General features: G+C 43.8%; 1 protein-coding gene and 1 long non-coding RNA gene across 3 annotated transcripts in view; one reads left to right on the plus strand and one right to left on the minus strand.

Moving 5' to 3' along the window:
• Positions 1-2,052: 2,052 nt before the first annotated feature.
• NR0B2 (nuclear receptor subfamily 0 group B member 2) lies at positions 2,053-15,769 on the plus strand. Of its 2 annotated transcripts, XR_015052119.1 has the most exons (4): positions 2,053-2,333; positions 3,583-4,328; positions 11,767-12,098; positions 14,216-14,348. XR_015052119.1 is itself a non-coding variant. In XM_085858689.1 (3 exons), the coding sequence occupies exons 1-3, from the start codon at positions 2,116-2,118 to the stop codon at positions 14,464-14,466; spliced, it is 1,215 nt and encodes a 404-aa protein (XP_085714815.1). In that variant the 5' UTR covers positions 2,055-2,115; the 3' UTR covers positions 14,467-15,769. The 2 variants fall into 2 exon arrangements, 1 of the variants encoding a protein (XP_085714815.1); XM_085858689.1 differs by lacking the exon at positions 11,767-12,098 and having other exon boundaries at positions 2,055-2,333; positions 14,216-15,769.
• A 1,781-nt stretch (positions 15,770-17,550) lies between these two features.
• LOC147010496 (uncharacterized) overlaps positions 17,551-24,563 on the minus strand; it is a 50,686-nt gene continuing 43,673 nt past the window's right edge. Inside the window, exon 3 of the long non-coding RNA XR_015052354.1 lies at positions 17,551-18,857. This is a non-coding gene — a long non-coding RNA (uncharacterized LOC147010496). The remainder of the gene's footprint in view (positions 18,858-24,563) is intronic.

The raw sequence follows: 24,563 nt of genomic DNA on the forward strand, positions 1-24,563 counted from the left end.
CTGTACTGAGTTTGAAAAACATTCCAGGAATCATGGCGTTTTGCATCTAAGATATCATTTCATGGTCCTTTCTATCCCATGATTTTTCTAATAGTAAAATGAATAGAATGCAGAAGTTCTGAGAATTGGCTGAAATAAGGTACACACAGCTGCTGAACCCTTGTGATTTAAGTAGGAAAGCAATGTCTCAAAATTCAAACGCCAGCAATTAGACCTGGTGACAATGGCCTCATCCACAAGATTCTCCACTTGAAAGAAGCCATACCACTTTTGCTCTGTGACAGCACAGACACCTTATGGTGATCTTTGATTTGGACTTGCTGAGGACACATTTGTTCATGTGGTGTTTCCACATTAAGTGAACGCTCCTAGAAGGATTGTCGAAGTTGAACGATGCGAGGCTGTGCAAGTGTCACAGGTGGACATAAGCACGTCTTGTCTCCGGCAGAGTGTAAGCTGCACCCTCAGCCAACCAAGGTCATGGCACACCTCGTTAGGAAGCGAGATGATCAGAGCTGAGGCAGGCGGAGGACCCAAAGGTGTGGGCGCGAACTCACGCGCTCGATAGTTATAGGCGAGGCCTTGAAAGGCCGGAGATTAAACCGTATGGCCAGGCAGACTGTGGCATCAGCACAGGGGTGGAAAAGGCGGTTGAGCCGTTAAATATTGAAACGGCGCCCTTGCCAAAGCTGCCTCTGATAAGCCGGCCTTGACGGAGAAACCGCGGCCAATTAGGTGATACGCCGTATCGACCAGCGGGCAGCACATATTGTTGTAACCAGACTGCCTTCGTTGCATTGCCAAAAGTACACAAAAATATGAACAATAATGGCATCATTATTTTGCTGTTATTAACATTTTATAGCTTCCTGGATTGTTTATCTCTTGCATAACCTGATTGCCTGTTTGTGTGCAGTCAGGCTTCCCCCTATAGCTGTATGCACCAGAGTGTGGTTTCCAATTGCTGATGATTCACCTTTTTTATGTCTATATTAATCAAATGAGCCTTGCGTTGCTGTGAGTCGTCTCATGGTTTCAAGGTTGAAGGATGAGTATATTGTTGGTGGGTAAAAAATATTGCAATGCACTTGGCTTGGAGGTTTCAAGGAAATCACAGATATTGGCGTGTTGTGCTTTGGACCCAAAAGAGAACGTCCTTGGGGGTTTTCAAGGAACCGATCAGAGGTCCACCAGTCTCGTACCTAACAGTGATGCTCAGAACTGAGCGTTGACGAGGATTTTGTGGCTGAGTTGATTGATTCGTTTGAATCCAATATGTCCAGGTCTCCTTTTAGATACAGGTGCAGGAATGTAAAGTCTATTCATTAAAAGTTTTGGATCCATCGTCCGGAGTCATCGGAGTCGGGATCACGAGAAATTGTCTACTTTGTGGAAATCACAATTTGTCGTCGGGTAAACTTCATGAGTGTATTATCAATGTGGATTTTTTTTTCCATTTATTAAAGAATCTCTAAATTAGTCATTTACATAGAGCTGATCATAGCATCCCAGGGATGCAACAAAGTTAATTATAGGATGAAATGTTGGAGCTGGATGACATTGACTACTCGTGTGCCCCAGGGGTACAGAAAGAGAACTTTTCCCTTACTCTGTCAAACCATGTTCTGGGGAGTGGGGTGGAAGATTTGCAAGACACTCAAAAAGATGGTTTGGACTCCAAGAAGGTGGTGACATTAACTGGGGGAACGAGGAGAAAATGAATATAAGTGACAGAGGATGGGGTGCGGGTGGTGGAGAAGGTGACAGATGAGGGGTGAAAAAAGAGATAAATAAGAAAGTGACTTGAAATGGGGAGAGAATGAATAGAGGGTGGCCGTGGGTAGCAGGGCGGCTGAGGAGGAGGAGGGAAAAAGAGGAAGAGGTTGAGACAGAGGGAGAGGAATTAGGAAGGTGAAGAAGGGGGAAGGGGGAAGAAGGTGGAGCAGAGGATGGAGGGAGTTCAGGAGGAGGAGGAGGAGGAGGAGGAGGAGGAGAAAGAGGGCGGGAGTGTTGGGAGATCCAAAGTGGGGTGGGGACATTGGACGGGCTTTATAAAGGGCGCTGTTGGCGTCGCTCACACCCCGGAGCCGGCATGAGGATCGGTCGTGTGGCGCAATGGCCTCGGAACTGGACCCGGTGGCCGGAGGGCCCACGGCTTTGGCCGGGTTTCAGGTCGCGGGACCCCCTGCGAATCCATGCCTGTGCAGAGTTCCACATGGAACCCTTCACCATGGCATCCTGTATAGGATACTGCGGAGGGACGACAACACGGCAGAAAACCAGGAGGATCAAGGACGCGAGAAGGATGATGAAAGAAGCAACACCGCGGACAGGTATAATTACTGTGTTATTAATATTACTGATATTATTTTTCCCTACCTGTGTGTTCAAAATATACTGAACGGACACCTGGAAAGAGGTGAGTGTTTGGGGGAGGAAGATTAGGGGTGGTGGAGCAGATTAGAGGGCCTAAAATTACAAATATTAATTGTCTGTCTGTCTGTCTGTCTGTCTCAAGCCATCTGCTTCTGCTCAGGACTTAAATCCATCTCCACCTCCTAATTTGAACACACGTCCAACATCTTTTGATACACATATGAGGGAGAATGTCTTGTTTGGGTCTAGCGCACTCTGAAAAGTCAGGGGAGGGGAGAGGACGGGGTGTTCGGGTGTTATAAATCAGTTGAATTAGTGTAACGTGAGACAAATGATGTCTTGTTTTGTCTTTTTTCACTTCCTTGAGGTCCTCTGACGTTAGGATGTTTCATATGAGCCGGGTGCTGGCTTAGTGGTTAGGGTGGCTGGGTCCTGAGTTCAAGTCTCGTTGGCCGTTGCATTAACACCAGGTGGGGTTGATTCAGTCTGTCATCTTTCCGAGGTCGGCAAAATGAGTACCGGTGTACTGGTATAGGGGCACAGCATCAGCGGCATGGTCGCGCCCCAACAAAATGATAGCTACCCGGCAGCCAAGCTGCCATATGCACGAAGAAGGAGGATGTTTTATTTTAATTTCCTATTTCCTCCATGTCACTGTCCCCCACCACATTGGATCATTTTATTTTTCACTTTCCCCATACTCAGCATTAGATCCCTCGTGTTCACAGGTTGTCTCTAATCTCTACACTATATATACTACAGTGCTCAAAACAATGAAACTTCTTTCGTTTTTTAAATCTCGTGCATTGATCTGACTTCTGGCCGACCTACAGTAGTTCTCTCGACATGACAAGAATGTGTCTTTGTGCTCGTGATATTATTTATCATCAGTCTGGATCTCTTCACATTGTTTCTGTTCAAACAGACAACTGAGAAAAAACTGTGACAACTACTGTTACACATTGCCATCTTATTTTTGTATAAAACACACAGGGTGCTGCTGGCTTCATTAGCGATTGGATGCGCCATCATAATTGAGTTTAAAAAAGTTATTTGATGGAATATCACCTTCCATACTCGTGGCCTGTATGCGTCACCTTTTCCATAGTTTGTTTTATTTTTGTTCATTCAATCATGATTTATGGTAAATCATTTTCATGCATGCTCCCACATAATGACGGCATCTGGTGGATAAATTTTCTTTAGGTCACCTGTGGAGCAAGAGACAGAGGAGATGATGGATGGAGGAACAAGAGGTGAGGTGATGGGTGATACATCTCCTCAAGGTTGTCCACTTCAACTGCAACGACATGAGCAGCAGAAGCAACACTTGGATTTTCAGCACTATCTTAATTGTCAGCATCAGCGACCGAACAGTGAAGATCTCGAACTCCATAATGCTCGGCAGCAAAATCATGAGACTCATTGTCACCTTGATTGGCGTCCAGGTGATGACGATCACCCTCATCAAACTCAAGAACGGGATGACCAGTCGAGACGACGTGGACGTCAGCGTTGCGGATGTGGTGTGCGGCGTCGAGTCCTCCTCCGTTCGCCACAGCATACCTGGCGTGCTGCCTCGGCCGTTCTCCTTAAAACCGCTCGCTTTGTGCGCAACCTTCCTGCTTTTGGCCTGCTACCAGGCCCCGAGCGTACCATCCTGCTCACTTCCGCCTGGGCACCACTCTTTCTGCTCGGTCTGGCCCAAGAACGAGTTTCTGTGGATGCAGCTGAAGAGGTATCTTCTGGGTCTACAAGCCTACTGCGAACTCTGCTTACAGGCCAGGGCGCCCAGTCAGACAGCGAGACTGATACGAATGGGACCACCTCCTGTGGACGCTTAACAATGGTTGACATTCAAAAAATTCGGGCGTTTTTAGCCAAGTTCTGGAGCATGGACATCAGTGCCAAGGAGTACGGCTACCTGAAGGGTATTGTCCTCTTCAACCCTGGTGAGTGAACTAATTACATCCGTGCCCCTTAAATGGCTTTACGGCTCTTATCAGGTCCAACTGATATAGCATAACTTGGCATGAAGCGCAGCCGTTTCGGGGTGAATGTCCTAATGATCAACTTGTCCTTTGTCATTGCTAATTGTAGATAGTGCGTTTTTTGACTCTTGATATCCAATTGCTGTGGCATGCTAAATGTGGTCAGGCCTGGTTTATTCTTAGCTCAACAAAGCTCACATTTCACTTATTGCTTTCAGACTAAACAGGTGCAATATATTTCCAATGTTCTTTCCGATCTGTACACCATGTGTTCCATATTCTTTGGGAACTTTTTCCTTTTCTGTAGATACACTGTGCCTCCTGAAAGTGTACGCACCCCTCAACTTGTGTCATGTTTTGTTGTGTTACAGCCTGAATTTAAAATGGATTAAATTAAATATTTTTTGTCACCGATCTATAAAAAATCCCTCAAAATGACAAAGTGAAAACATGTTTTAAGAAATTTTTACAAATTAATTTAAAATGAAAATCTGAAATGTCTTGAGTGTTTAAATGAATCATTTAAAATGAAAATTCTGAAATTTGCTATGACACTCCAAATTGAGCTCAGGTGCATCCAATTTCCTTTGATCATCCTTGAGATGTCTCCACAACTTGAATGGAGTCCACCTGTGGCCAATTTAATTGATTGGACATGATTTTGAAAGAAACACACCTTTCTATATAAAGTCCCACAGTTGACAGTGCATGTCAGAGCAGAAACTTTTCCATGAAGTCCAAGAAAATGTCCGTAGTTGAACTCCGAGATATAATTGTTCGGAGGCATAGATCTGGGGGAAGGGTATAAAACAATTTCTAGCATTGAAAGTTCCCAAGAGCACCGTGAGCTCCATCATTAGGAAATGGAAAGAATATGGAACTACCCAGACTCTTCCTGGAACTGGCCATCCAACCAAACTGAGCAACCGGGCAAGAAGGACCTTTGTCAGAGAGGTGACAAGAGCCCAATGACCATTCTGACAGAACTCTGCAGTACTTCACAAATCTAGGATCTTTGGGAGAGTGACCAGGTGGAAGCCACTCCTGAGAAAAAGGCACATGACAGCATGCCCGGAGTTTGCAAAAAAGCACGTGAAAGACTCTGAGAGCATTAGGCAAAATATTCTGTGACCTGATGAGATGAAAAGTGAACTATTTGGCCTGAATGCAAAACGACATGTCTGGCGGAAACCGAGCACAGCTCATCACCATTCTTATACTATCTCTATCATGAAACATGGCGGTGGCAGCATCATGCTCTGGGGATGCTTTTCAGCAGCAGGGACTGGGAGACTTATAAGGATGGAGGGAACAATGAATGGAGCCAAATCCTTGAGCAGAACCTGCTTCAGAGTACAAAAGACCCTGAGACTGCGGTGAAGATTTCATTCCAACGGGACAATGTCCTCAAGCATACAGCCAAAGCAACAATGGAATGGCTTCAGAACATGAACGTGAAGTCCTTGAGTAGCCCATCCAAAGCCAAGACTTGAATCCCATTGAGAATCTGTGGAAAGAGTTGAAGATTGCTATTCACCGATGCTCCCCATAAAATTGACAGAGCTTGAGAAAATCTGCAAGGAAGGATGGGAGAAAATCCCCAAAACCAGATGTGCAAAGCTGATACAGACATACCCAAGAAGACTCGAAGCTGTAATCGCTGCCAAAGGCGCTTCTACAACGTATCGATTCAAGGGGGTTGAATACTTATTGACGCAAAACATTTCAGATTTTCATTTTTAATCAATTCGTAAATATTTCTAATAACATGTTTTCACTTTGTTATTGTGTAGTATTTTGTGCAGATCCATGAAAAAAATTTTTTGAATTCAATCCATTTTCAATTCAGGCTGTAACACAACAAAATGTGACAGAAGTCGAGGAGTGTGAATACTTTCTGAAGGTGCTGTACATTTGATATATATATATATATATATATATATATGACCACTAAAACATCACACTAACCTTCCTTTCTTCAAGTGACACCACACTCATTGCATAATTATGTAACTTGTAGACGCCCTCTTATTGAGTAGTGTGCAATCGCGTCACCATTTCTGTTGTCTTGTTTCCTAAGATGCACCTGTAAGTTACATGCAGTGTTTGATGTATTAGTTTGATTTGTACAGATGTACAGATAAGTAATATGATGGACCTGAAGAGTTATTTTGAACAATCACACGTCTGTGTCACATCCACATCTCATTTAATCAAACTCCTGTAACTCGATCCCTGTTGGAAACCCTAACCTCGTGAAATAGAGTATACAAATTATTATTGTTCATGTAGTACAGTGGTAATTATTTATTATTTTATTCACACATTTGTCTGCATTTACAATGGTTCGAGTCCATGTTGTTCAGATGTTTGATGACATACTCAGATTAACACATTTCGATTGATATAATCCTCATAAACAAGGCACCTGCAGTGAAAGCCTTCAATTCATTTTGGGTTATTGGTTATAGAAACGGTTTGAGCGTATTTATTGCGGCAGAGCTGCGTAGTGAAGGGTGCTGGTGCTGTTGCCATCGTTGTTTAGCAAATTTCTCGAATGTATAGGGTACAGTGCCCTCGGTCTTATCAGCCGTGCTTTGCACCATTTTTTATTTTATTTTATCTTGGGCCATGCTGATGGGGTTGATGCCTTGGCATACAAGAGGTTTTGCATGACATCTGTGCTTTGCCTATTTTGAGAATCTGTGAGATCACCCGGAGCATCGTCAGCTCGGGCAACAGGGTTAGCTTTTGGTGATCATAAACTTTGGGTCATATGTAGAACTGCCCTTCTCGACTTTGTCGATGACACTCTACCAGTGCCAACATAGTTGTATTTATTCCAAATTGTGCATTCTATTTATACAGCAACTTTATACCAATATAGAATGAAATATTTATTTTTCTCAAAATAATAACTGAAGAAAGGAAGGATTATTATTGGAAGATATATCTCTCTCTCTCTCTCTCTCTCTCTCTCTCTCTCTCTCTCTCTCTCTCTCTCTCTCTCTCTCTCTCTCTCTCTCTCTCTCTCTCTCTCTCTCTCTCTCTCTCTCTCTCTCTCTCTCCCTCTCCCTCTCCCTCTCCCTCTCCCTCTCCCTCTCCCTCTCCCTCTCCCTCTCCCTCTCCCTCTCCCTCTCCCTCTCTCCCTCTCTCCCTCTCCCTTTCCCTCCCTCCCAGACTCAACTTCATCCTCTTGACAAAGCGTCAGTGCCGAGGCAGTCTTTTGGCATTGCTTGTACTGGGTGGTTTGCCATTGCCTTTGCAGTCGTCATTCAGGGCAGGAATTAGGAATTGGTAGTTCGTTAAAAATGTCTGCTTTAACTCACATACTCTTCCCAAAAGACACCCTTAACATTCTTTAACATTCACTGACGATCAAGTACTGACAAACGGGTCTTGTAGCTTACTCAGTTTAACATCCATCCGAGGACAGTGCACACATCGATGGTTCGCCATGCATGCAAAATACCGGGGTGACAGTTTATCACTTGTCTGAGATTCCCTCCCAGTCTAGACAACTCAAAGACTAGTGTGCACTGTGCATACCTCTATTAAGCTATTGTGCCAGGTCAGGTCAGGTCAGGTATGGGATAATGCGCCAGAGCAGCGCGTTGCTGCGTCTACTTTCTGCCGGTACTCCAGGGGCCTCCGTCTGGCCACCCCCCAGGCAGATGCCTGGCCCATCCCCATCGCCTTGAGATGCCGATCAACCTGCTGCAACCACGAGGCACGTGGTCGGCCCATTGGCCTTCTCCACTCACACGACTCCCTCACTGAGAGAATCTGGTGAGCAGGATCAGCGTCAGAAAAATGAGCCACATGTCCATACAGCCACAGTTGATGCTCATGGACTACGCAGGTAACAAATCTCATTTGAGTCTCTCTCTCAGCAACCGCTCGTTGGACACAAAGTCTAACCAGCGATAGCCAAGGATTCTCTGAAGAGACCTGGTACCAAAGGAATTAAGTCTCCATCTCAGATCCCTGGTCAGAGTCTAAGTCTCACATCCATAGAGCAAGACTGGAAGCACCAAGGACCTTAAGACTCAGACTTTCGTCCTTCCACACAGGTACCAGCAGTGCCACACCCCATGATCCAGTGAATCCATGACTCCCCAGGCCCAACCCAGACATCTGTTGACCTCTGTCTCATAGCCAGCAGAGACATGAATATCACTGCCAAGGTAAGTGAATCTCTCCACGACCTCCACATCCTCGCCACAAACAGGTACAGACAGGATAGCAGCATCCAAGATGTCATTGAAAGCCTGGATCTTAGTTTTGACCCAGGAAACCCGTAATCCCAGCTGCTCCGACTCTTCATTCAGCCCCTCGAGGGCACCCAAAAGGATATCTAGAGTCTCCATAAAGAAGACTGCATCATCTGCAAAATCAAGGTCAGAGATCTTGACATTCCCAAAGGATGCACCACAGCTTGATCTCTCTGATATCCTCCCCAGAATCCAGTCCATACAAGTGCTGAAAAGTGTGGGGGCCAGTACATACTCCTGACAAACTCCATTAACAACTGGAAATAAGTCAGAGATGCTACCACTACATCTCACAGCACTCTCAGTACCAGAGTAGAGTTCAGACATCAGATCGATCAGTTTTGGTGGCACCCCACGAAGACCAAGAATCCTCCAGAGGACATCCCGATTCACTGAATCAAACGCACTACAGAGATCAAAATAGGCTGCAAGTAGCCCCTGCCGAAACTCTTGTCTTCGTTCGGTGAGAACCTGAAGAGCAAGTATATGCTCAATCGTTGACCTCTTTGATATAAAGTCTGACTGCTCCGGACGCTGGTGCTGAAGCAGATGATGGCGAACCCTATCAAGAATTATCCGAACAAAGACCTTGCCCAGCACTGAGAACAGCATCACCCCTCGGTAGTTGTTGCAGTCTTGGTGATCACCTTTCCCTTTCCAGAGAGGGACAACAAGGCCCCTCTTCCAACCAGTTGGGATGATGCCTGTGTTCCAGGCAGAGCACAAAACTGCATGCAATGACATGAGTGCAGCATTTACACCAGCCTTGAGAAGTTCAGCATGGATGCCACAGATTCCTGGAGCTTTACCCCATTCAACCGGTTCACCGCAGCCTGTGTTTCCACAAATGGAGGTGGACCACAGTTGATTGGAGGGTCAGCAATAGGGATAGTAACACCCCTGACATCCAACTCAACAGCTTGTCGATAAGCCTGATACAGCTGTTCAAAGTAACCAGCCCAGCGGGCCTTCACTTCGGACTCCTCTGTCAAGAGCCTCCCACCCTCCCCTCTAACTGCAGTACACCGTGGAATGGGCATGGACGAACGCAATGCCTGAATTCCCTCGTAAGCAGGACAAGAATCACTTGACCACAGGTGATGCTCTACCCCCCCCCCCTCATAGATTCCTTACACATAGGCCTCCTTGTCCACCCTCAGTGCACGTACAGTTTTACGCTTCAGCTCCCTGAACAGCTCAGCTCTGCCATTCAGCCTGGCCCTGCGACTCTGGTCAATGGTATTCAATGTCCCTTGAGAGACAAAATTCTTCTTCGCCCAACAGTGAGTTCCAAGACATCTACGGTACCAGCAACATCATTGTTCCAGCCCCATAACTTTATTACATTCTACAAAATACTTTGGTGAAATATCATGGTTCAACTTTTTAGTTTGGAATGTTGTGTTTACTCAGTTTATTTATAGATGGCAGAATGTTTTCTTCAACATTTATTTATGATCTTAGTTTATTGTCTTTCATGCATTTCTATTTCTTTCATTGCTTTTAGGCTCTCATAGGAGGCTTAGACAGACAGACAGACATCATAATATGAACAAAGAAACAAGAAAGATGTCAAGCATAGCATGAGACTTGCGAAGTCCATAAAACAAATTAGATCTTACAAATAATTGGTGGTTGAATTCAGTGACTTGATATGCAAATCCTCTTCAAATTTCAAGTCAATGGGCTGAAAATTGTCATCCTTCCGAGGTCGGCAAAATGAGTACCAGCTTGCTGGGATTATTGAGCCATTAGAATATCCTGCGTCGGATTGGCGACCCATCCAGGATTGTGCCCAATAGCTCGGGAGACTGCTTAGGCAGCACCAAAGCTCTGCACAGAGTATAATGAATGGATGGATAGCTGAAAATTGAGGATTTTAGAAATCTCACCTAAGATGTTGACCTTTTGGTCTATGTTGACCTCAAAAATAATAGGTGGTTGAATTCAGTGGCAAAATGTGCAACTCTTCTTCAAATTTCAAGTCGATTGGATGAAAATTGCCAATTTTAGAAATTCGGCCTATGTTGACCTTTTGACCTTTTGACCTCAAAAACAATAGGCTTTTTCCTTATGTCAAACTCAACCATATGATGAAGTTTCATGAAGATTGGTTTAAAATTGTGACCTGTGGGCGATTGAAAGACAGACAAACAGACAGACAGACAGACAGACAGACAGACAGTATAACAAAATTGACGAACCAATATACTTGAAAAATCTTCGATTTTCGCAAGTAGCAAAATTCAAAACATTGAACAAGTAAGAAGAGATTTAAACTTGTGCTTTGGCTGCCTTGGAAATTGAATGATAAATATTGCTCAAAATAAGAAGGATAACAAAAAGCTAGGAATTCCAAAAATATGATGTAACCACATATTAGATAATTAATCAAAAGAAAATCTCTTTCTACTCACTGACTCACTGACTGACTGACTGATATTAAAGTTCAGTGTCTTCCAGGTAACATAGAAAGCTGAAATTTTGCGTGCCGATGGACATCGAAGCCAGTACACTGAGAAAAATCACAGAACTGTTGGAAAGCATTCTTAAATGAAAATATAAATAAATGAAAATAAATACATGAAAAAATGGATGCAGGTGAGTGACCCGAGATGGGTAAGCATGATAATTTGGCATGCCAATGGATATTGAAGTCGATACACCGGGAAAAATCATAGAACCATCAGAAAGCATCTATAAATGAAAATTTAAATAAATGAAAAATCAAATGCAGGTGAGCGACCCGAAACAATGGGGAAGCACGCACGGTTCATGATTGCTTACAATGTGTAAGCATACCCCGCTAGTATTAGATAAAGTTGATATCTACCTGGGATAATCGTTGTGCACCCAAAACATTTTAACAGTATCTAAACTCGGCTTTTTCTGTGTTCAGATTTGTAGCCAGAGAAATTGAGATTGGTAGTTTACATAATGAGTGGTTCAACTTATCAAATGGGGAGTGCATGTTGCATCAAGCCCTTCCAGGTTCTCTCTTTCTTCACTGGGCTGGAGCTTCACTCTCGATGATGTGGAATGTTTCACTTTTTCTTCTTGTGTTTCTGTGTTGGTGAAACGTTCTAAATTTTCTTTTGGCTTTTGTGCCATGTTGGCCCAGTCAGATGGTACGCCTATGCTTTGGATGGCAGACGGAGTGGAAGGGCAGATGGCATTGAGGATTGAGTGGTGGAGGGAGTGGGGGAGAGAGCCAATTTGGCACGAGTTGATTGCCAAGAAACTCGCCTTCCCAGGAACCTATTGCCGCGCTTGTCACAATATGTCTATTTTGGAAGTTTTTCAAGGATTCCAGTGCCCCAAGGCTGTTGCTTCTGCCCCTAAACCCTTTCAAGGTGGCATGCTGGGCTAGACAACATCCTTTGTAATCAACTCCCAAATGATTGTCTGCGGCCTTGTCTCTCTCTGCACTCTTCACTCCTGTTTTTCCACTGAAAAGGTGCGGCTGTCCTTTTGATGAAATGCTTTATTTTGACGCTTCAGGTCTACTCTCTTGTCTTGGTGTAGTTCCTTTTCTTCCATGGTCTCATGCTCTCTTTGACCAAGTCTAGCAATTGTGCAAAAGTTATTGTAAAGGTTGTACCTTTTCAGTCTGTCTATGCTGCACCCAAACATTCGTGAAATCTAGGTCCATGGCTTGTAAGTAAGGGTCATTGCTGTTTATACATCCTTTTAGCCTTGGCTCCTGAAAACCATAAAGCCACACACATGCACTGCACCACTGAACTGGAAATGTGCCTTGAATTGCGTCATCATCAAGGCAGAATAGCCTGAGTATTTGTCATCTCGGGCTTTCCTCACTTTGAGGGGAAAAAAACGCCCTCAAGGCCAACGATGCAAACCTCCTTTGCTGTTTTTTTGGATGTTATTGCCATCGTTGTTTGCAATGTAGCTTCAACACCACACTGCACAATGTTCTCCAGTCTAGGTGGGTTTCAACAACAAACGACACCCCATACATGCTTCACTTGTTAAATGTAAATTAGTTTTGCTCAAGTCAATTGTACAAGAGTACGTTTATCACAACACATTTAAAGGTGTGCGCCAGTAATACAAACGCGTCATGCTCGTACTGCTAGTACATAGCTCCACTGTTATTGATCTGGAATTCTACATCTCTTACCTCACTCGTTTGGCAGTTGTGTTCAACAAACCTTTACAATCTAACTTTACAAAAGCTGAACCGTTTCATTGCCCACACCATAGCGATCACCTTGAGTGATGGCGTCCCCTGGTGGTTTCTACTGTACGTCGTTGGTTTGCTTCGCTTCTTCCGTTTACATATTTGATACTGTGTACCTAATGAGTTGTAAAGTTGACTTCCTGGTTACTGTATGAACCAATAAGAAAAACAATGCATCTATCATCTGATTGAATATTTCTGTTTTTTTATTTATATTTTTGACACGATGTTGTATTTGACATTTCATGCACGTGCAGTACATCACCTAGCCATTTCAAGAAGACCACATATGCCTTTTGGGTAAATTACTTTTGCTGATTGAGTTCTTCAGAACATGGAGGCCAACTTTGTAACATCTTCAAGTTCCCAGTATCAAATCTGCACAGAGTAATGGTGTGCATTTCCGGGGTTTCGACTTGAATGTCGAAGCCACAGCGCCACCACCATTATATTGTGGGTTTTTCACATTTTCCATCCTGGTGAAATTGGAAGCGAACGTATGCCTCACTTACAGGGATTCTTGCTTGTGAGAGGCGAGCCTATCCATCCGGTAGGCCTACGTGTGTCCTCATAACACACGCTATACATTTCCTGGTACATGAAGTCCAGTTCTTGAAGCATTCTTGTTTCAGTTTTGAACCTGCTTGTATTAACTCCCCTGCTCATTATGAAGCCAAATAATTTGAATGATGAGCGGTTAATATTCAGAGTTGCAACAAATGATAAAAATCAGAAAAACATCACCAGACTCGGAGGTTTTTGTGGTTAGAGCGTCCCCTCTGAGTCTGAGAGGTCAGCGGTTTGAACCCCGGCCAAGTAATACCACAGACTTTAAATCCTTGCTTGATGCTCAGCATTTAGAGGATAGAGCATGGAAACCACCATGGGTTGGCATCTCTTAAGGAGGGAAATTTCTCTCGACAAATGCCCTACTTCCGGCGAAGAGAAAAGCACCGCCACCAGAGGATGCCACCAGCATCCAGAGTGTTCAGGGCAAATACTTCTCCCAAGGTCAATTGCCGTGTGTGTTCGATGTCAAGTCCTGTGTCGTCTGCTGTTTGTGTCGGCATGTGAGAGCATGGTTCATATGTGTTTGTGTGCGACAGCTCTTCCATGAACCTTACAAATTGTATGGAAATTGTTTTTGCATTAATGGTTATAATATGCATGAACATATTTGAGAATCATTTGCCTCTATAGTTAGTCTGTAACAAATAAAATGGAAGTAAACATTGTATTAAATTTCGTAAAACATGACTTTCTCATTTTCACAGTGTGTATTGAGTTGACTCGTCAAAGTGCGTATCGCTTTTCTTAAACTCATGAACGTCTACCTCTCCTTCCCTAACTCTATGCTTCTGCACCCTTGGCAGATTCTCCAGGCCTCCATTGCTGGCCGCACGTACAAACACTTCAACGCGAGGCACAGCGTGCTCTCAGTGAGGCATGCGGAGAGCGACTGAGGGGAGGGGGTGCCGCCGGCGGTCGACTCGCTCGCCTGCTTCTCACTTTAGCCCAGCTCCACTCTATCAGGGCCGAGGCGCTGGCTGAACTTTTCTTCCGTCCCGTTCTTGGCCCCGTCAGTATCGCCGAAGTCTTGCTGGACATGCTCGACGCGAAGTGAAGGCCCTGTCTGCACAGTTTCAGGAGCCGTGTAATTTTTAGCTATCTGCACTTGCATCCGTTAGTTCTTATCATTTCCCAGTCGCAGACGACTTCTACCATCCCGATTTGTTTTTTTTTGTTTGTTTTTTTCAGCCTCCTTTTACTTTTCACGGATGAGGCAATGTGGGAAGTTTCACCTAAGAAAGAAACAGGCATTATTAATGGTTGTTTTTTTCTTTTCTGGAAAGATGAATCATTGTAATGAAACCACAGTGTGTTCTGTTTTTCTCGAAAAAAAAAAAACCCCCAAAAAACTGTGTTGTGATGAGTGACTTGCAGTTTTGGTCTTTGGTATGTAATCCCAATGCCTTATGGCAGAATTTATTCCACTAATTTTACCAAAACTAACTGCTTATAGAACTGCCTGATCATGCTTGTGTTGTGCTGTAAAATACCCAAACAGTTTGGCTTCATCCTTGGGCACCAACACCTGTCAGATACCACCTGTCACTACCTAAGCTATATTGTACAAAATCCGTTGATTCAATAGCTCGTTGCCTGTACAATATGCTCCCGTTGTGATTAAGCCTCGTTGGCCAAAAAACAAAGACCTGGATCCAAGTTCATGCGACTGCTGGTCATACCATACTATTATGCAATGGTTCTCGGGGAAACACGTGGAATATTCTGTGGCTATCAGTCCTGTTTCTACATTACTGAGTTGTCACGGAGGTAAGGTGTTTCAGAAGAATGAGTAAGAAATGGAATGTGATCTCCAGCATGGACTTTGTGAAGGTATTTTGTCTTTTTCGAGCCATCGTAAGGCCTCACCTGAATGTGTCCATCTCTCAGCTCACCAGAGATCCTGTAGCCCTTCCATTGACACTCACAAAAATGAGGATGAGGCCGTGAGGTCATTTTGATGATCCGTTCATTTTGATCTCACAGTGCATCAACCACTCGCCATTGTCGATGAAACCGTCACTCTGATTGGTTCTTATATCCAGTACAGGTCGAAGTGCGTCCGTTGGCTTATTTGTTCGGAAAATGCGTTGGAAGGACATGCTGAAAGCTGCTTTGTGGGTTCTCCATGCGATGACCGCTTCAATGAGGCGTGAAAGTGACCGCGCGCCCTCCGTGCATGCTGACGATGGCTCCATCTCTTCGGGCTGAAACAACAGTGACAGTGATGTGTGTATTTGCAGCAGCGATGTCATTTATAAACGGGTAAACGCTAAGTTATTTCTATTTTTGTACTTGCAATGACCTGAAATAAAAAGCTTTTATGTGCTACACGAAGAAAAGAAAAAAAATGGGAGATTTTAGGTTTTGTTGACTTTTCATGAACGCCGTTACTTCTCTCGTTAAAGCTGAATTTCCACATATTTTTTGCAGGGTGAAAAATAGGACCTGTCCATCAAAAGCACCACCTTGGGAGATGAAGAAAAACAAAAGTTGCTGGTGCTAGTCCATGGAGGAATGAGTAAGAGAGGAAAAAGGTGCACAAAGCAAACAAAGAAATCAATCATTGGAACAGACGGCTAAATAAATAGGTAATGTACTGGCTCACTCAGCACTCTGTCCTTGAGTGTCGATGCGAATTGGTTTTGGAAGCACGTGGTTAAGGCAAGGCCGAATCCCTCTCATCCTCACTCCTCCGCCACCCCCTCTCCCGCTCCACCCCCAGCAAAACCACCTGAGCGATTTACTCAAGGTGACCACCATAATGCGTCGCATTCAGTGTTTATGCAGATCCGTGTGGAATCAACAGCAATCCGGTTGCCGTTATCGTTGAGGCTGAGTCAATGAGAAAGGACAAACGTGTCGGTGAAAATGAGGGCAAACGGATTTAAACCTACGATCGTCCAACAAACGCACGGATTGTACCATTTGACATTTGGGCCGAGAGGCCAGGTACGAGGGTCGTCCAACAAATGTCTGTCCCGTAACTTTTTAGATCCTCGTGGAGGATCTCGAAGTCTTACTCACGTTGTTGTTCTTGTGAACATTTTTGTTTCACAGCCTACAGTTTTTATCGAAACTTCCTGAAACTTGGCATATATATATATATATATATATATATATATATATATATATATATATATATATATATATGCCAAGTTTCAGGAAGATATATATATATATATGTATGTAAAAATACTCTGCGCAGACAGTAACGATCTCAGATTTGGAAAATTCCTCCTAGAAAAAATTTTTGACGTCAAAATATCTCCGCTAATGGCAATCGCCTTAAAGATTATCTCAAACTAGGCAAGCTTTTTGAATTATGTTTGCGGGAATCAAACAGGGCATGAGCAGAGATGAATTACCGCACATATGATACATCACTATGACGTCATATCATTTTTTATGACGTCATTCCTATTTTTTGACATTTTTAGATCCTCGTGGAGGATCTCTAAGCCTTACTCACGTTGTTGTTCTTGTGGACTTTTTTGTTTCACAGCCTTCAGTTTTCATGAAAACTTCCTGAAACTTGGCATATATATGTAAAAATACCCTGCGTAGACAGTAACAATCTCCGATTTTGAAAATTCCTCCAAGAAAAAAAGTTATGATGTCAAAATATCTCCGCTAATGGAAATTGCCTAAAAAATTATCTCCGAACCTAGGCAAGCTTTTTGAATTCTGTTTGCGGGAATCGAACAGGGCATTAGCAGAAATGAATTACCGCACATATGATACATCACTATGACGTCGTATAAATTTTTATGACATCATTCCTAATTTTTGACATTTTTTGTTTCACAACCCAGAGTTTTCATCAGATCTTCGTGAAACTTGCCATGTATATGCAGAAAGCCCACGTGCAGGCAGTAACCATCTCCGATTTTGGAAATTCTTTCGAGGAAAAATAGTTGACGTCATAATATCGCCGCTAATGGAAATCGCCTATTCCATTATCTCTGAAAGTAGGCAAGCTGTTTGAATTTTGTTTGCGGGAATCAAGCTGGGCATTAGCAAAGATAATTTATCGCAAACCTGATACATCACAATGACGTCATATTCGTTTTTATGACGTCATCATTAAGAAGACGAGGATCTTAGCTCATTTGAGCTTGTTAAGTAAAAGTTCGAAGTGACTGGTCTCATTATTTCATTTATATTTCTGGTAATTATAAAGTTTACACACACCTTGTTTTGTCTCAGGAATAAATTTAAAAATCATGGCGTTTCACTACCGATGACGTGGCTCTGGCAGAAATCTTGAGGAAAGAAGACATTTGAACTCTTCCTAAATTCCCGGTGAGGTCGAAGGTAAATGCACACGGAGTTGTTCAGAAAAAATCCGTGAATCTTTTAAGAAGACATTTTGTGTCCGTCGCCATTGGGACAAGTCGTTTTGTGTCTGAAGAAGACATAGCCGGGTCCATTGCATTGGGGACACTTCAGGGCAGAAGACTTTTGTGCTCAGATCAACTAGCTTGCTTTGACTGCTGGTAAAAGTGCTTGAAGAAGATATTTATTTTACAGGATAATGAGATGTGAATAAAGGTTTAAAAATGGATTTATTAGTGCCACTCACAAAGTCAGTTATGGAGGTATGACAAACCCTTTGGGATGACCCTTGAACTGACTTAAATAAACATATGCTCTTGGTGATACGCTCACTTGCCTCGAAGCTATCTAGCCTGGGTTTGAATCCTGATCAACAATAAAGCATCCCGGTATTTCACGAGCAGAGTGATTCGTCAAGGTGTATGCCGTCCCTCGGAAGGACGTTAAACTGGGCGTCCTGTCTGCCGGCATTAGTTGGTGGATGTGGAAGATCCCACGGTATCTGTCTTTCAGTTTTCGCTGGCACCTTGAACAAATTATTAAATTAGAAATTCCTGTTTTTACCTGGAGGGGAAACTGCATCAGCGGCATTGCCAGGCCCCTGCGAGAAACGATCTTTACCCGCACCCAGTAGCCTGGTGTTGGCTTAGCGCTTCGGGTGGTGGCTTGGGATCCTAGGTTCCTGAGTTTGAGCCCCGTTGGCCACTGAATTAACACCAGGGGGTGACTCAGCCTGTCATCCTTCTGAGGTCAGCGAAATGAGAACTAGTATACTCGTAATAGGGGCACTGCGTCAGCGGCATAGCTGCGCCCCTAAACAATGATGCAACCAGCAGCCAAAAAGGCAGCACACAATGGGAACCTGCACCCACATGCTGCCTGGAAATGATGACGTTGATATTCTGTCATGTGACATTTCTGTTGAGGCTGGTGCCGAAAGGCAGCATTTTTGGACCGACCTTAAATTCTGTCTTCAAAAGTGACCTCTCCACTTCCCTGTAAAATCCTCGTACGATGTTGATGAGTACTCCATCCTGTACAGAGCAGTGCAGCGCCGTTCTTAAAGGCAGGCTGCTGTGGCCTCCTTCCATCTTGTCCACCCCATGCATCCTACAGTTATGGAAAAAAAGAGGTTGTTGGTTGGCAACCTGGACCATGACTCAATGCAATAATTTTTTCACTCACATTCCATGTTCTCATTCTGTCCCTCTATTAAAGGATCAACCGTCAAACACCTCAGTTTCTTTATCTAACATTTGGGTCTCACTCTCAGTCATTATCTTTCTTGGGCAAACCACACTTCTAAGTTGGCTTGCAAAGCCAGTTGCTGATGCAAAGTCCTTGTGGCACACCTGAACTGCTATTCACCTATAAGGCCTTCATCCATCGCTCGATGGAGTCCTGCTCTACCCTCTGGACTGGCTCCCCTGCCTCCCACCTTTCTTTGCTTAATGCCGTGGAAACCGAGGCCTTCAAGATCATTGGAATCTCCTGCGATGAAGCTGAGTCTCCAAGTGACTCCTCACCTCCAGGCTTTCCCACCCCAGGTTTCTGCAGGGTGCATGTAGTCCACCAACAACCCCCTTCCAGTGAAACCACCTGAATCCAGGATCACTGCTCACTTCAAATCATTCTTTCTCATTTTTTTCCCACCTGTGGAATCAACTTCCACATTCTCTTCAATCTCATTCTTCCTTCCAAGACTTCAAGAAAGCTGTTCACCACCATCTCAGATCATCCCAAATCCAAAACGATTACCTTCTCTACCCTCATCAATCCCCACCCCAAGCCCACCTGTTTCCAAATTTCCACTTTTTCCTCCTGAGAGTTTGCTTCTATATCCATCTTGTCCACTCCCATGCGTCCTCCTCGACCCCTCATTCCTCCCCACATCCATTATTTGTCCAGGTCTCGCTCTAGTTTGTCCTTAAACCCTGATGTTGGTGTTCCCCTCTGTCTTTCTACTGTTCCACAAACTCCTCCACGAGCCTCAATTGTATGAAAAAAAACTCTGATAGATCCCTGGAAGAGGTGCAATCCCTGGAGTTCACAGGCCTCACAATCTACAAAAACCTGTCTTTGGATGACCACATCTCCAAATCAGTCTTGAAAGCAGGTCAATGCCTTAATTGGTATTCTCTGTAGAGCCACAAGTACATTCTAAGCCAGACAGAGCTCATCGCATGATTATGGCGTATCATTCTCCACGATGGACTGGTACAACTGCTTCCAATGTTGCTTCTCTGGAGATGACATGGATTCCAAGACTTCTCATATTATTGGCATCTCTAAAAGGCAAAGTCCCAGTGCCTTCTTTCCCAGTGCAGGCAGGTTGGAGGACATTTCTATTTCTATCGTCTCATTTCTGGCCACATTCCTCCTGCCTTGTCTTCCTTTTGACCTCTTGATGTGCCAACCCCACACCACCCCTGCACATGGATCAGCTGTCAAAATGACCCCACCCCTCCCCAAAGTCGTCTGGGGCTGTGGGAATTCTTCCACAAACTCACACCTGCTTTCCCTCTCCGAGTCCAAGCTGAACGTTCACTTCCATTCCTTCATCCCTCTATTCTCTCATCTGTGGAATGAACTCCATGTTGTGTCTCGTACTCCTCGCTCAAACCCCCCCAAGAGTGGCATCCTTCGTCACCTCATTCTTTCTTCCAGACCCACCTCGAATCTCTTCTACTCTCACTGACCTACGGGCTGACAGGATGGCTTAGAGGTGTGAACCACTGACCTCGAGGCTGTCTATCCTGGGTTTGAATCCTGACCCAGCTATAAACTTTCATCCTGGTGTTTAACAGGCAAGGTGATTAATCAATGTGTGTGTTGCCCCTCAGATGGATGTTAAACAAATATCACATCGACCGGAATTAGTTGGTAGACATTAAAGATCCCTTCATGGTGTCCTTTGTGAAGAATGGGGGTGCTATTGCTGACATAATAATTCAAAAACAAATTACATATTCTTGCCCTAACCTATAGGGGGCACTGCATCAACAGCACAGCTATGCCCTCAGACAATGATGCTTCCTTGCAGCTTTTGGCTGCAGATGAATGAAGAGCTTAACTTAACCCTTGAAGCTTAACTGCAGGGCTTTGCCTGGCTGCGTTTTTGTAGACCTGTTCAGGTTTATTAGCATGTCTACAACAGAGTCGAAAAGAGCTTTTAAAGCCACAACGCTGTCCTTCAGTCCATCCTTCCTTCCTTCCTGCCTTCCTTTCTTCTGTCAGTCAATGGGTCCATTAACATGTTTTGTTTTTTCCCTACTTCTCTGAAGCAGCTCAATGGATGGTTTGGAAACTCGGGAAGATGATTCACGAGTGGACGTGCTAAAACTAATGGAGCCTTTTAAAAAATAAATTCCATCCAGGTGGAAATAATTAACTAATTAACTCAAAATATAATCCTTTGTACAATATGTCAATCGATCACATATCACGAGATTCCATCATCTCACGAGATGTTTCGTTGTTTAATATGCACTTCTTATTTTAACCTCTTCATAACCCTCATCAGAGGAGAGGGTACATTGTAACCCTAAAACCCTGTAAGACCTGTAAGACCTTCTAAGATCATCTAAGACACCTCATACCCTGAAGATCTTTCAGACTCTTTGGGGCCATTCAAAAATTTCATAATGAATGAGGGGGGGGGGTTGGACGTGGGGTGGTGTATATGTCCAAGCATTACGGAGTGCTACAGGGTTACAGGGGGGAGGGGAGGTGTTTCCATTGCCGTTATATATTGCATCTAAATTATCCAATTATACAAATGAACAGGCAAACAAAGATATGTATACGTGAGAACAATTACATACTCAGACCAGGAATCAAACCCAGGTCCTCTGGTGAACCATCCATTGCTCTGCCATCTAAGCTACCTGGCAAATCATCAATTGATGACAATTTTGTTGCAGGCACCCTTCATTTAAAAAAGCAATTATTTAATTATACACGTATTCTCGGGTGGTCTTTATTCCTCAACTTCGGATTTTCTAAGCTCCAACCCCCGGGATTCATTGGAATAGTCGAGAAAACTCTCCTGGTGAACTTTTTTTTTCCCAATCGGACAACATTTACCCCTCCCTCATCGACCTTGAAGTTTCACCCTGAAAAAAAAAAAAAATGTTAGGGGGTCGGTGAGAAGAACGAGTAATACACATTACACAAACACACAGATCGACGTATCACATCAAAAGAGACCATTGGACATTACAGGAGCGTTTTAAAGTTCAGCACAGGTCGATCCGTCGTCGATCAAATGTCAGCTGCCACGAGAAACTGAGGCTAAACTTCAAGGTCGCTGATGGAGAGGTAAATGTTGTTGGAATTTGAAATAAAAACACCAGAATAGTTTTCTCGACTATTCCAACGAATTCCGGGGGTTGGAGCTTAGAAAATCCGAAGTTGAGGAAGAAGGACCACTCCAACATATTCAATACATTAATGATAAAAGCAATTCGCTTTATCTATCAATAATTCCAGCAATGTGTGTGTGTGTGTGTGTGTGTGTGTGTGTGTGTGTGTGTGTGTGTGTGTGTGTGTGTGTGTGTGTGTGTGTGCGTGCGTGCGCGCGTCTGTCTGTGCGTCTGTCTGTCTGTCTGCGACCGCCGTTTCTCGACGACCGCCAGTCCGATCTGATTGAAACTTGCCAGGAATATTGCTCTGGGGACCCGCTGATGTGCCTTTTCAAGGTTTGATATGAATTGGACAAGCAGTTCCCAAGTTACGGCCATTTATGTGTCGACCATTGACAAGACACGGTGCTATGACGTCACGAATGACGTCACAATTAATGTTTTAAAAAAATTTTTTGGCACGATTGACGTCACAATTCTTTTTCTTCGTTTGGTATGACGTCACAATCGACACTGGGGACCTGATTATGTGTTTTTTCAAAGTTTGATATCGTTCTTCCTCATCCATTTCAGCTGTTTCCCAAGTGTTTCCCAAGGCTTGAAAGCTGTTTTAGCCCAAGGTTTGAATTAATTAATTAATCCCAAGGTTTGATTATTATTTAATTATTAATTTATTTAATCCCAAGGTTTGATTATTATTCAAATTATTAATTAATCCCAAGGATTGAATTTTCCCAAGGGAAACAGCTGTTTCCCAAGGGTTTGAAAGCTGTTTTTTCCCAAGGTTGGAATTAATCGTTGTGCTTGGTAGACATTTGTGAATACATTTACAGAGAGAAGGACGAGAGAGGAGGGGGGAGAGAGCAGAGGGGAGAGAGGGGGGAGAGAGGGGTGTGAGAGAGGGGGGCAAAAGAGGGGAGGGAGAGAGGAGGGGGAGAGAGAAGGGCAAGAGAGGGGGTTGAGAGGGGGGCAAGAGAAGGGAGAGAGGAGGGGGAGAGAGAAGGGCAAGAGAGGGGGTGAGAGGGGGGCAAGAGAGGGGAGGGAGAGAGGAGGAGGGGCAGAAGAGGGGGGAGAGAGAAGGGGGGAGAGAGGAGGGGGAGAGAGAGGAGTCATCACAATTCTTCTTCTTCGTTTGATATGACGTCACAATTGATGCTGGGGACCTGTTACTGCAGGCACGAAGCTGCACATACTGGCACGCACTAGTTTCTTTAAATTCTATTATTGCTATTCCAACCGAACAATGAACCTAATTTGTTCATGAAAGAAATTGAACAAACAGTATTTAGAAACGATTACATCACTCTGAGTTTGGGGTTCTTAACCTGTGGTCCATGGACCCCTTTGGGGTCCGTGGATGGGCCTCAAGGGATCCGTGAACCAGGCGCATAAAAATGATTTAAAATTTATTTTCGCTAGCTTTTTATAAAAAAAGTTCTATTTTTTGTCTATGTACTTATTTTTTGGTTCATGAAAAAAGTGAAAAAATATTTTCACGAAAAAAATGAGTGACCACTATATTCGTTATTGTTGTCTGTCTGTCTGTCTGTCTGTCTGTTGGGTTGTTGATGTAGTTGGAAAAAAAATTTTCCAAAAATTTTTTTTTGGAGATTTGTTCTACCCTTATTATCAGTATTTAAAATGGCGATTTCAGTTAATACAATGGCGATTTCAATGAAACTTGGTTGGTTGGTTCATACCATGACCTAGTTGTGTACAAATGAGAACCGTTGCTATGGACACCACCTTTGCCTAGCAATGGACTTTGAAATTTTTGAAAAATCATTAAAAAATTATTTTTTCGAAAATCAAAAATCGGGCCATGAGCGACTGTGGCCAGTACATTCAGCCATATTGTCAAAATTTCCAGCCGGATCCTATGAAAACTGTCGGAGTAGATAGACTTTGAATGAACCCTGGTCGGAAACAATAAAAAAATGAAGTTTGTTATATCTCAGAGACTATGAGTCAGATATACATGAAACTGGTATGGTAGGTTCAGGGTATGTCCTAGTTATGTGTGAGAAAGAACCGTTGCTATGGACCCCTCCGTTGCCTAGCAACGGCCGAAAAACCTCTAAATGTGGGGGTATTTTAACGAAAAAACAATCTGCAGCATTAACCCTTGAAGCTAGAATCATGACTTTTCTTGTGCTTAATCCTCAGGTCATTCCCCATCGAACGGGTACATCGCGTCAGGTTCTATTGGGTAGGCGACTACCCATGTCCGCCGACCGGCTTGTCTGTCTGTCTGTCTGTCTGTCTGTCTGTCTGTCTGTTCGGTCCAGTGCTCCGTTAATGCAATGGCGATTTCGATGAAACTTGGTTGGTAGGTTCATACCATGACCGAGTTATGTGCAAATGAGAACCGTTGCTATGGACACCACCGTTGCCTAGCAACGGGACTTTGAAATTTTTGAAAAATCAAAAATCAGGCCACGAGCGACTGTGG

The sequence above is a fragment of the Eptatretus burgeri genome, chromosome 16 (assembly GCF_056783735.1).
Source record: "Eptatretus burgeri isolate ZD-2024b chromosome 16, Ebu_testis_v1, whole genome shotgun sequence".
In the NCBI taxonomy this organism is placed as follows: Eukaryota; Metazoa; Chordata; class Myxini; order Myxiniformes; family Myxinidae; genus Eptatretus; species Eptatretus burgeri.